This window comes from Rattus norvegicus, chromosome 18 (genome assembly GCF_036323735.1).
Source record: "Rattus norvegicus strain BN/NHsdMcwi chromosome 18, GRCr8, whole genome shotgun sequence".
Classification (NCBI taxonomy): domain Eukaryota; kingdom Metazoa; phylum Chordata; class Mammalia; order Rodentia; family Muridae; genus Rattus; species Rattus norvegicus.
In genome coordinates, this window is record NC_086036.1 from 3,901,063 (window position 1) to 3,913,099 (window position 12,037).

General features: G+C 45.2%; 1 protein-coding gene across 5 annotated transcripts in view; it reads left to right on the top strand.

The window, feature by feature from the left end:
• Positions 1 to 12,037, top strand: part of Lama3 (laminin subunit alpha 3) — a 235,124-nt gene that overhangs the window by 103,165 nt on the left and 119,922 nt on the right. For 4 of the 5 annotated variants that reach the window (XR_005496046.2, NM_001393748.1, XM_039096924.2 and 1 more), the window contains 5 exons: positions 2,226 to 2,358; positions 2,699 to 2,841; positions 5,219 to 5,316; positions 5,761 to 5,914; positions 11,066 to 11,226. Coding sequence is in view for 4 of the 5 variants with exons in the window: in NM_001393748.1 (NP_001380677.1) it covers positions 2,226 to 2,358; positions 2,699 to 2,841; positions 5,219 to 5,316; positions 5,761 to 5,914; positions 11,066 to 11,226 (689 nt within the window). In the remaining variant the exon portion in view is untranslated. Of the gene's footprint in view, positions 1 to 2,225; positions 2,359 to 2,698; positions 2,842 to 5,218; positions 5,317 to 5,760; positions 5,915 to 8,344; positions 8,538 to 11,065; positions 11,227 to 12,037 lie in introns of those variants that run through there. The other variant, XM_039096926.2, reaches the window with a different exon arrangement.

Sequence of the window (12,037 nt, forward strand, 5' to 3'; positions counted from 1 at the left end):
GCCTCAGCCTCCTAAGTGCATAACATCAGGCGTGAATCACCTTCCCGTGAATCACCTTCCCGCTTGGCGTTACTGGTTTGGGGCACTGCTTTTTAAAATCCTGAATTCCTCTGCGTGGGGACTGAAGTAAAGGGTGAGCTTTGGTGCTGTTTGGCTTTTCCGTCTCCTTCCCTCCGCTACCCTCTGCTACTCCCATCTGTCTATCTTGCCTTAATGTAGAGTAAGAGATGTGTACATTATTCTTTACTTATAGGACTTATATAGAATTTATAGCCCTATGTGTAGAGTCACTAGGTAAGTTTTATCCTCAGAACTTCTCTTTGAGGCTGGTCTCTTAAACTGCTCTGAGGTAGATGTGAGAGAGGTGAACCGATGACTGGGACTAATGGAGTCAGAGAGAATCTGGGCCAGGCCACAGCTCTCTCGGAGTCCCCATCTACCTAATGATGTTTTTGCCTGGCCAAATTCTCCCCAACGAAGTTATCTTTACCAAACAAGACTGCAAGGCCTTTCTTCCCGCACACACCAATTCAGTTTCTTCCTTTCCTTTCTGAGACAGGGTCATATTATGGAACCCTGGCTAACCCGGGGCTCACTATGCAGATCAGACTGATCTTTAATTCATAGAGCTCCGCCTGCCTCTGCTCCCTGGATTCTTTCATTAAAGGCCTGCACCATATGTGCACGTGAGGTATGACACAGGGGAGTGCAGGCATCTGCAGAAGGGAGTACGAGATCTTCCGGATCTGGAGTTGCAGGAGGCTGTGAGCCACAGAACTTGGTGCTGAGAAACACATTTACATTCTATGCGGGCTCTTCCTTTTTCATAGTGGAGATCGATTAGTCATAAGATCATCGTGGATTCCATCAAGTCCTGATGAGAAGTGGCTGACACCGAACCCAGTGTAGGTGTTCTCACAGACGTTTGACGCAAAGGAATCCGTTTCAAATGATCTTCATTGTGAGGAAGCCTTTGGGTCAGAGGACCTGTGGTGTCCCTTGCTTGACCACCTGCTTTATTCTCTTAATTCATCCTTGCACATTTAATTCCCAATTGGTATTAAAATTGAAAAAAATGAATTCAATCAAATTCTTGGATCTGGCAGGAATTCCTGTGGGGTGTTATTTACGGCCTCTGCGTCAGAACTAGTGGTTCCCTGGGAGTCAGCCTTGGTTGGCTCTGCAAGTCTTGTAACCCATGTCCTTTCCATTGAGGCCAAGCTAGCTGGGAGAGGATTGAGCAAATCCAGACAGGAATTCCCACACTGTGAACCTCCCCACCTTGGACCATAGCTGGATCTGGACATGTGGCTTGTGGTTCTCAATAAAAATAACTTATGCTGGAGAGATGGCGTGGAGGTTAAGAGCTTTCACTGCTCTTGCAGAGGACCTGAGTTCAGTTCCCAGCATCCACATGGAGGCTCACAAGAATCCCTAACTCCAGGTCCAAGGGATGTCACGCCCTCTTTTGACCTCCATGCACATACACATATGCAGGAGGAATGTTTATTAGCATACAATAAGTAAATCTGAATAAATAAATGATAATTTACTTGCATTATCAGTTCTTATAGAGTATTGTGAGACCCCAGAGCTTGGAGACACACGAGACCTCTCTTCTAGTTCAAAAGCTAACATTGTTTCTGGATAAAAGCTTGAGATAAAACTTCCTAAGGCAAAACAGGCATATTTAGTTGCATCCAGGTTTTTATCACAGATGCTTTGCTCCCCCACTATTACTGCCTGTGTCTGTGGCCAGGAGATGCCCGGTGGCCTCTCTAATGTGGTGGCGTGAAATGTCATGCTTCCCTTTCCTTCTCTATCTTCTGCCTTTGGCTTTCTCAGTCAGCCATGTTTGTCCTTGTCGCTGTGATCCACCTTATATTCCAATCTGTCTTCCTGGTTACAAAAAATATTGAAAGAGAACCCCGGGTGCTTCGAGGGTGCATTTCACTGTCACTAGAATTGTAAACGGCTTTGCTTTCTTGGTAGCCCTATTTCTGCCCAACTTCTGGGAACTGATTATGTATGAGTGTGAATTTGTGTGTGTGTGTGTGTGTGTGTGTGTGTGTGTGTGTGTGTGTGCATGTGCATGTGCATACATGCTTTCATGTGTGTATCTCCGTGTGTCTTACAGAGCTAACAGGGAAACAAAAGTCACTGTCTGCTGACACTTCTTTGCAGCCACTCCTCTACACTTTATGTTATTTTGGGGTACTTTTCAGAATGAAGTAAAGGTAAGACTGACCGTGAGGAAGTCAAGCCTCTCCTTATTCCGGATTATTCTGAGGTACATCAATCCTGGAATGGAAGAAGTATCCGGCCGTATCACTGTTTACTCATCCAGGGGGAAGTCAGGTAGGCAGCCTCAAGCCTCTTTTCTTACCTGTGTTGTGGTTTTGCTTTTTAGAGACAGCGTCTCAGGACATAACCCCAGAGTAGCATGAGCCTCTAAACTTGGCTTTGCCTCCTTGCAATTGAGAAAGGATGAATAGAATATTCCTTTGGTTTTTTGCCAAGTCTGTCATCCTTAGAAAACATGAAGCCCATGAGAAGATCTGATTGGACAGGTCCCTTGCATGCTTTTGCTACCTTAAGTTTCTCCAGCTATACACTGAATACTGAAAGCTAAATTATGTAAAGTGTTAGTACTGCCTTCTAGAAAGATGTCTTAAAGAGTTACTTATATTTCTGATAGATGCCTCTCAAAGCAAAGAGATCACCTTTCCCCCGAGTAAAGAGCCAGCCTTCGTCACGGTCCCGGGAAATGGCTTTGCAGATCCATTCTCCATCACACCAGGAACATGGATTGCTTGTATCCAGGTGGAAGGAGTCCTTCTGGTAAGACAGGGGTCTGAGCACTGAGGTCTTTGAATGTCCTGTTCCCGAGGACAATGCAGGGCCCACAGGAAGACCGTGCAGTGCAGGAGCCAACATCAAGATCACATGTAAAGGGATCACTGCCATGGAAACCACAACAACTCTGGCCCTCAGAGGACACAAAAACTTACTGAAAGCTACACTTTATATCCTTTCAGTCAACCACTCTTGGACAAAAATAATCTATATATCTATCTAAATGTAAACAAACTATAATCCAGGATCATTAGAACGAACGCAAACTTCTCATAAGCACATGGCCCTCCCCCTGCCTTTCAAATGTTGTTTAATATTTTCATTATGAAGCAGAAAGTCAGCTAAAATGCTCCCCTTCCTCCAAGCCATGCAGAGTAGCATCAGAACAACCTAGATAATGGAAGAATTAATAATGAGATTTGGGGATTGCAAAGGGAAGGGACAGGCTCCAGGAGCCAGGGCTGACCCAGCACTTCCTACTGTCTTACATCTTACTTCTCACCGAGTCAAGAGTCTTATAGCCAACTGGCAAAGGACCCCTCATTCAGGGAAAGCCAGGGGAGCCATGAGGGGTTTCTTTGAGGCCCCCTCTTTGTCCACACACCCCTCAGGCTTGCTATAGCTTTGATGACGTCTTTGGCACCAGTTTGATGCCATGTGCTGCTTTAGGCAGGAAACCAGAGCTGGTCCTTCTTCAGCTGCTCTCACCCCCAAGCCTCCATTGCTCTTCCTGAGCAATAGGAACAGAACTTACTCCTCGCGTGTCTTCTCCAAGTATCTAACAACAACAACAAAAAAATAAGTTGAGTGCCATCCTTTTACCCTTGCACCTTCTTGGCAAAAATCTTCATGTCTGAAGAAATAAGACAGAGCATGCTTTGCAGATGTTAGAGGTGGGGAAGAGGAAAAGCCCATCAATGCCAAGCATGGGTATAGAGCTAGACAGATGGAAAGATTATTAACCTAGGAATGGGCAGATGCTATGCTGGCTAGTCTTATGTCAACTTAACATAGAGTTATCTGACAGGAGGGAACCTTAATCGAAAAAGTGCCTCCATAAGATCTGGCTGCAGGGGATTTTCTTAATTAGTTATTGATGGGGGAGTGCTCAGCCCATCGTGGGTGGTGCCACCCCTAGGCTGGTGGAGCTGAGTTCAATACGAAAGTAGACTGAGCAAGCCAGGGAAGCAAGCAGTAAGCATTACTCCTCCATGGCCTCTGCATCAGATCCTTCCTCCAGATTCCTGTCCTGTTTGAGTTCCTGTCCTGACTTCTTTAGTTATTGCTGTTCAGCAATGTGGAAGTGTCAACTGAAAAACCCTTTCCTCCCAAGTTACTTTTTGGCCATGGTGTTTCATTGCAGGAATGGAAACCCTAAGACAGACGCGTAATGACACGTAGCTGATATCCCCATTCCGATTCCATTTTTACTGAGCATATGCTATACACCTTTACTGGTTTGGGATCACAGAGTAATGAGCAATTATGGGCTGAGCTCAGGGAAATAGTTTCTAGAACAATTCAAACCCGTCCAACTAGGAAGGCCATCGAGTCACCTGAGTCACAATTTCCTTTTCCCCTGCTAAACATTTCTTCCTGAGGAAAGAAAATGCCTTAGAGGTCACATAGGAGTTTCCCACTAGAGGCAAACACTCTGCCTCTTACCCTGTGCACATATGTGGTGGGGCCACAGATCCTGAGATCACTAAGCACTATTAAGTTATCTGAGTTTGAGCTCCTAGAACTCTGCTCTTTCCTGAATGCTTGGTTGCATTTGCTGCAGGCTTCATTTGGTATGTTTGGTGGGACATGGCCACTCTTTCATTTGCTAGGACAGGCATCAGGGCCATTCCAGTCTGAGACACCAGCATCACACAGCCTCGCTTTCCCCCACCATGGCCTATGCATAGCGTTGGAGCCAAAAGCCACATCAGTCATCAGTAGTTGATGTGAGGAAGACAGCCCGCATCTCTTCACAGAGTCATAATGATTGGGTTCATCACCTTTGATCATTTTGGGGAAGGGATTATAAGCAACGCAGAAGAGATAGTAACATTTCCTGTGGATCTGAAGATCACAAGTATACATCCTGTGGGGCACTGACCTCTTGTGTATGTGTTTGTGTTTGTGTGTGTGTGTGTGTGTGTGTGTGTGTGTGTGTGTGTGTGTGTAAGACCTGGTGGGGAGGTGCACTGTGGATTCTGGCGAGCTAGAGTGAAGAACAAAAGAGTTGATCTGAAGTTGAAGTTCACCAGGGACTTCTCTGGGACATTATTTACTTCACAAAATCATTTGGTTATTGTATCACCAAGGTAGGCCTGGTAGAAGGTGACTAACACTCCCCATGGTCTTCATTTGCTAGGATTACCTGGTGCTGCTTCCCAGGGACTACTATGAAGCATTCGCCCTGCAAGTGCCAGTCACAGAGCCGTGTGCCCACACAGGATCTCCCCAGGACAAGTTAGTATGGGGAGGAGGGTGTAGCCTCAATGCCATCAGACACCTCTGAACGAGCTTTGAATGTGAAGGCTCAGATGGTGGGCCTTATAATCCCAACTGTTACAGGATAGCCCGACTGATAGTTTCGTTGTGATTTGTTTGTTCTGAGTATTACTTGAGTAAGAATCCCCAAACACATTGCATGTAGGGATGCTTCAGCATACCCCAAAGTCATCTCGAAGCTATGCATCTGGTGAGAGGAAGAGCTTAAAATAGAGTGCATGTTCTCAGACCTTTATTCTTCCCTTTGTGGTATGGAACTCACTACTCGATGCTGTTGATGTCCATTTACTAAGACTTGGTTGAAAGAAGGATACAAGGATGCCTAGTGGCATGACCTCTGAGTCCTTGCAGCACGCCGTATCATGCTCCTGTGATAACAACTGTCTTTTGTTGTCGTTGAAGTTGTTTGCTTTACCAGCATTTACCACTGACCCGATTCTCCTGTACCCTGGCTTGTGAGGCCACACACTTCCTGATTGATGGAGAGCGGAGACCCTTGGCAGTGAGGCAGCCCATGCCCACACACCCAGCCATGGTGGACCTCAGTGGGACAGAGGTGGGACACCTTTTACTTCCTATTAAAGCTGACGCTGCCTCTCCATTTGTATCTGCTGAATGCTTAGCCAAGGTTGCTTCTCAAATCCCAGAGAGGAAGAAGGGTTTCTCAGGGATATTGACTGATGGATGTGACTTCTCTGATATGAACTGGGGCTGAGTTGCCGTCCACAATGAGCTGTGCTGAGGTTCTCTTTGAGTTCCTTTAGATGTAGCAACAATCATGGGACATCACAGGGCCGTTTTGTTTACCTGACTCCCAGCAAATTCTTTCCCTTGGATGAGACTTAATCCTACAGGCCTTCAGTAGCCCTGTGAATTACCTTATAAGGAACAGCATTTCCTTGCTGCCAGTCCTGTAGGCTAAGCACTTTGTAGCAGATGAATCTGTAGTGCGTAGAACCTGGAGCTGCTCCAACCCAAGGCATCTATCTGCTCGTGGCTTGGAGGACATGTCAGTACGTGCTGGGGCATCGAGTCTCCTCCTGCAGTTCTCCGAGCCACATCAACAAACCTAGGAGTGTTGGTAACACATTGTGTAGTATATCAACACTGAGAACACACATCACAGCGCCCAGAATGAAGATAATAAACGGTAGCCCACCCCTTCGCCACACTTTCATTAATGTTGTCTATTTTGATCTTTTGAAGAAAAAACTTCTTTGGGGTGTAAATTATGTAAAGTTAAAATATCTATGGCTCAAATTCTTCCTAAATCTTTAGATGCACACATTTTATAAAGGACGTTCTTACATTTTAAAGGTAATGGCTAAAGATACTAAGATTACTTCTTAGATAGACTTCATTTCATTTTGTTAGACTTTTGATTTATAAAATATATTTATTGTACTAAGTAAAACAATATAAGTAAACACAATTAAATATAATGAAAAACTGAATATTCTTCACTCTACTTCATTCTAAAATTAACTTTTTTCTGATCCTACTGCATGTGCAAACACACATGTGCAAGTGTGTACTTGCATGTACATAGATGTAACATGAGAAAGAACATATATATATGTGTTGCTTATGTGTGTGTTGATAAGACAATAGGGAGGTCTGGACAAGGTGGACCAGCCCGTAAGAAAAATATAAGCTTATGTTAATTAAACTTAAGTATAACTTATCTCTCAGCTGCAACCCAGGGCCTCAGCATTCACCATGTGCAGGGAACAACACAGATCATAGATTATTTTTGTCATTGCAAAAAGACTATTGTGATGAAGTTCAAATTTATAGAGTTAGAAGAAGTACTAAAGATATTTTAGTTCCTTTCCTGTGAAACAAGGAGTCCTTTTTATATTATTATCTGCAGATTTACTGGCCTTGTACATGAAACCCAAGAGTTTTTATTTAAGCTTTAGGCTCACTCCCAAGGTTTTGTTTTTGTTTCTGTTTTTACCTGTATTAATTACTTTGCTTCTTGATGTGACCAAATACTCAACACAAAGCAACCTAGGAGAGAAAGGATTTACTCTGGATTTGGCTTGGGTGTGTACTCAGCCAGGGTAAAGAGCCCATGGCAGCATGGCTGTCTGGTGCCGAGTGGCTGCCGCGGCAGCAGGCTAAGGCTGCTTGCTCACATTGGGGCAAATCAAGAAGCAGAGATAGGACATGAAGTAAAGTCATGCTAGAAATCCCAAGTCCTGCCCTCTAGAGATTCATTTCCTGAATGAACTGGCTAGACCCCACTGGGCCGCAAGCAGGAATGGCTCAAAGAGTAATTAATAGTCCACATCTGATCTGTAACAATTCTCACTCTGTATATGCAAGTATTGCAAACTCAAAATGAATCCAAACTCAGGCCAAGCACTGGGGGAAGGAGTCTCATCCTGTGCTGTTATGTCGCTTGACCATCTCTGTAGTACCATCCCAATTAACTCACCTGCATTGCAGAAATAGTTGACCACTGGGCTGGAGAGATGGGTCATTTGATAAATATGAGGATCTGAGCTCAGATCCACATAAAGCCAGATGTGGTAGAACACATCTGGAATCCCAGTCCTCCTACAGTGAGAGACGAAATAGAAATAGGAAAACACCTCAAATCTTCCAGGCCAGCTAACCTGGTGCATACAGTTGCAAACAGCAAGAGATACCATCTCAAACAAGGTAGAGGGTAAGGACCAACACATGAGATTGGTTTCTGACATACACACACGTTTACATTAACATCTTGTCTTATGATGGAGATAAAAATGTTTACATGTATTATACGACTGCACTTCCTACCTCCAATTGTACCATCCCGCCTTGTGGCCACCTGGTCTACCTTCAGTCTCTTGATGTTGTAATACATGTGGCCAACAAGTGGGGTAGTGCTGTAGTGGGGTCTCTCACCATAGGCTCTTCCCTCTGTCTGATGCTCTTCTCTTTCTTCCAGGTATGTTTCTGTTCCTTGTCCTCCATGCTCAGCTAAGCCAATGCTTCCTCAAGGAAGCTTCCTACCATCTTCCTGACGAGCTCAGTCCTTCTGTTCCCATGGCACTTCCTGAGAGAGTTTGCCACATGTGAAACATACACTGTAGCTACCTAATAATCCAGTTATCCGAGAGTAGAACTCAAGTCTGCATATGTCCTATTGGATGCTCACTAGCTGGATGGTGGACTGGCCATGGCAGGTATTCAGTCACGATTGCTGGCCAAGAAATTTGAATTCCCATCTGACAGTAGATGATAGTTTATCCTTCCGGACTTTTACAAGCAGCAGATTGGTAATGCTTCCCTCCACACCGTTACCCAAACTTGGAACTAGCAAAGAGAAGCCCTGTGCCACAGAACCATCTGACACTAGGTCCTTTCAAGTTCCCTGTTAAAAATACAAATAACACCATCAGCAGACAACACATTTCCATTCTTACATTTCATCGGGAGCTGGTTTTGCCATCAAATGTATTTTAAACAGAAATCAGTCCATAGGCGTCACAGTGGGATGACAGTACACACATAGAAGAGAGCTGTGATCAATGTCACAGCCGGTGAGGACTTGTCACTGGCCTGTGTGTGCTGAGTGTTCAAGCGAGACAAAAACACTTTCATTTGGCGATGCCTGGAGAGAGAAGCTGGTAGCAACTTCTCTATCAGGGCCTGGGCAAGGCTGGACTTTCCTATGCAACAGTTAAAAGTGGGTGCCTGGTGCCCATCTTCCTCTGAGGGAAGCCTTTCATTTTATAAGCAATAGAGAACTTGTGTGAATCTAGGAGCTGCATGGCTCAGAGCTGTTCTGAAGGAATAGTGTATATATGGTGCCTGAAGACTAGAAGGTGCCCCATTTAATTAAGTGGGGGTAAAGCTTGGCTGAGCTCGAGCTTTTTGGTTGAGGTGGAGTCCACAGTGAGGGATGGATGGAGTTCTTAGAACTTAACATGGTTAGCCTCGCCGGCCAGCCTGCTCTGCATGCATATCTCCTGTGTGTCTCCCTAGGTTGAAACTACAGGCAGCTCCCCACAACCATCTGACATTGGTGTGAGCTCTGGGGATCCCCACTCTGGTCTTCATGCATGTGCAACAGGTTCTTTACCCACCAACATCTCTCTACCTTAGAATTTTCATTTATATTATAGGTTGCTAGACGGCCACTAAGGAAATAAACTATGTACGTACGTAATGATAGAGGCACGTGAAACGCTAGGCTGGAATGGTAGCTCAGTTGGTAATGTGCTTGCCTTGGAAGCATGGGGACCTGAGTTCAAACCTCCAGGATCCATGGGAAAGAAAGTTGAATGTGGTGCCATGAGCTTGTAAAACCAATACTGAGGAATAACAGACAGGTGGATTGTACCGGCCAGCCAAAGTAGCCTCCTTAGCAAACTCCAAACAAATAAGATAGCTCTCTCAAACACACACACACACACGCACATGCACACACACACATGTACACATGCACTCACACATGTACACACGCACCCATGCACACACACACACGCACACATGCACACACACATGCACACATGCACTCACACATGTACACACGCACCCATGCACACACACGCACACACACACGCACTCACACATGTACACACACACCCATGCACACACACACGCACACACGCACACATGCACTCACACATGTACACACGCACCATGCACACACGCACACACACATACACACACACACGCACTCACACATGTACACACGCACCCATGTACTCCGTGGACAGCCTTTGAGGAATGATACCACAGCTGATCTCCACTCTCCATGTACATGTGACACAGATATATCTTTACACACACCAAGAAAAACGTAAAAATAAATAAAACAGCACACCATGAGATGCTGCTGACTGAAAAAGAACAAGTCAAGACAAAACAATCCGATAAAGATTATAACCATCAGGGCTTCTGATGGTGTCAATCCGAGCTGTACGTGCTCGCCACACACCCATTTAGGCCTCGGAACTGTTGAGAGGAAAACTGATCTTGTCCCCATTTTATGTAGGTCACACAGCTAGTGTAAGCTTGAGTTGAGACCACAGAAGGGCAAGTCCCACTTCCCCCAGAGAGGGCCAGAGAGCAAACATGTCCTGCTCTGTGCACCCTAAGGTCTCTGTCATTACAGCCTAAAGTACCCCTGACTTTTGACTCATAATAGTTCTTCTTAAAAGTCAAAGTGGGAAGCAGTGCATTGCCCATAGCAAAAACAGGGCTTGAAAGTCTAAAAGCCAAGTGTCATCCTTCTGGGGACAAGGGGTGTATGTGCTGCCTGTGTGTGTTTTTATTTGGATAATTAGACATTTCCCTCTTGAAGTAACAGATAAGAAGTCACCAGGCAGGTGTCCACCCTCTTGCTGTTTGTTGGGTCTCCCTTTTCACTTCAAGTTTGGGAGTGTTTGTTACCTTAATACAAGCAGCAGAAGCATCCCCGAGTGGAGTCGAAGTCCTCAGATGCGGCGTTGGTAGACCTAGATAATAAAAGTACCAAACGCCTCTCACATTCCAGACGAATGGTCATGCAACGTTTCTCTGGACTCAGGATTTTAACAGGCTTCTGTTCCTTCCTCTGCATTATCTTTGGAGGACCCCGTGTTTTACCATGCAGACCTATGACAGCACTCCGGGGTGTCTCCTCTATTATTACCATTGTGTCTGCAAACATGTCCAGTGTTTCGAGCATCTGAATGACCACCTGTCTCCTTGCCCTCTCTGGCAGGTGGAATTGCACCTACGTCTGCGGGTCCCACAGATTGGCCACTATGTGGTCATGTTGGAGTATGCCACGGAGGTGGACCAGCTTTTTGTGGTGGACGTGAATCTGAAGAGCCCAGAGTCTGCCTTGGCAGGCCAGGTGAACATATACAGCTGCAAGTACAGGTAATCAGCCCATAGTCCCCAAATTCCTCCACCAGGGAAGTCTGCCTGGGACTTGAGTGATTAGTGCACTGGACTTCTGAGGCAGCCTTTGAAAACCAACAGGCAACTTGTTATAAGGTCTAACATTATACCCAACCTGGTATTGGGAGCCTTTCTGTGGGCATCATTGTGAAATTGTATAATGGGTCACCTCTCCCAGCACGGCCACCTTCAGAATCCAGCGAATTAGTGGTTGGTGATTGCTGTGTGCAAAAGCAATGGTGGAGACTCTAGATTTACCCTAATAAAACTTTTGCCCAAGAGTGCTAATTGGCAAGGGCTTACTGGAAACGGTTTTCTTTGCATCATATTTCAAGAGCATTCTTTAATTAAAGAGTCAGCACAAAGGATATTTGCAGACGAGACTAAATATAAAATTAATGACACCTGGAGCTGTAGTCCCTTGATACAGAAAGCAGAAAGCTCCAGTAAACACACCATTTTGCTGGTTTTTTAATGTTGCTTTGTGTCAAACACAAGATAATGCAAAGAAGCTGACCATCTCCCTGGATATGAAATGAAAAAACTGTATGTGAAGAGTCGATTTTAGCAGTGAAACACGGGCGCTTTTGTGAGCCTTAACCAATGCCTGCTGAGTTAGTTATGCTCCTAACAATCCCAAAAAGCCATCGCTGAGGACTTTGTTTCTGGAACAAAGATCACAGGAAAGGAGTCATATTTGGATTTGTGTGTGGCATTGAGGATCAAACCTAGTGCCATGTGCATGCTGAGCAAGCCCTGTCCCGCTAGGCCCGTATCCTCAGCTCTGTAT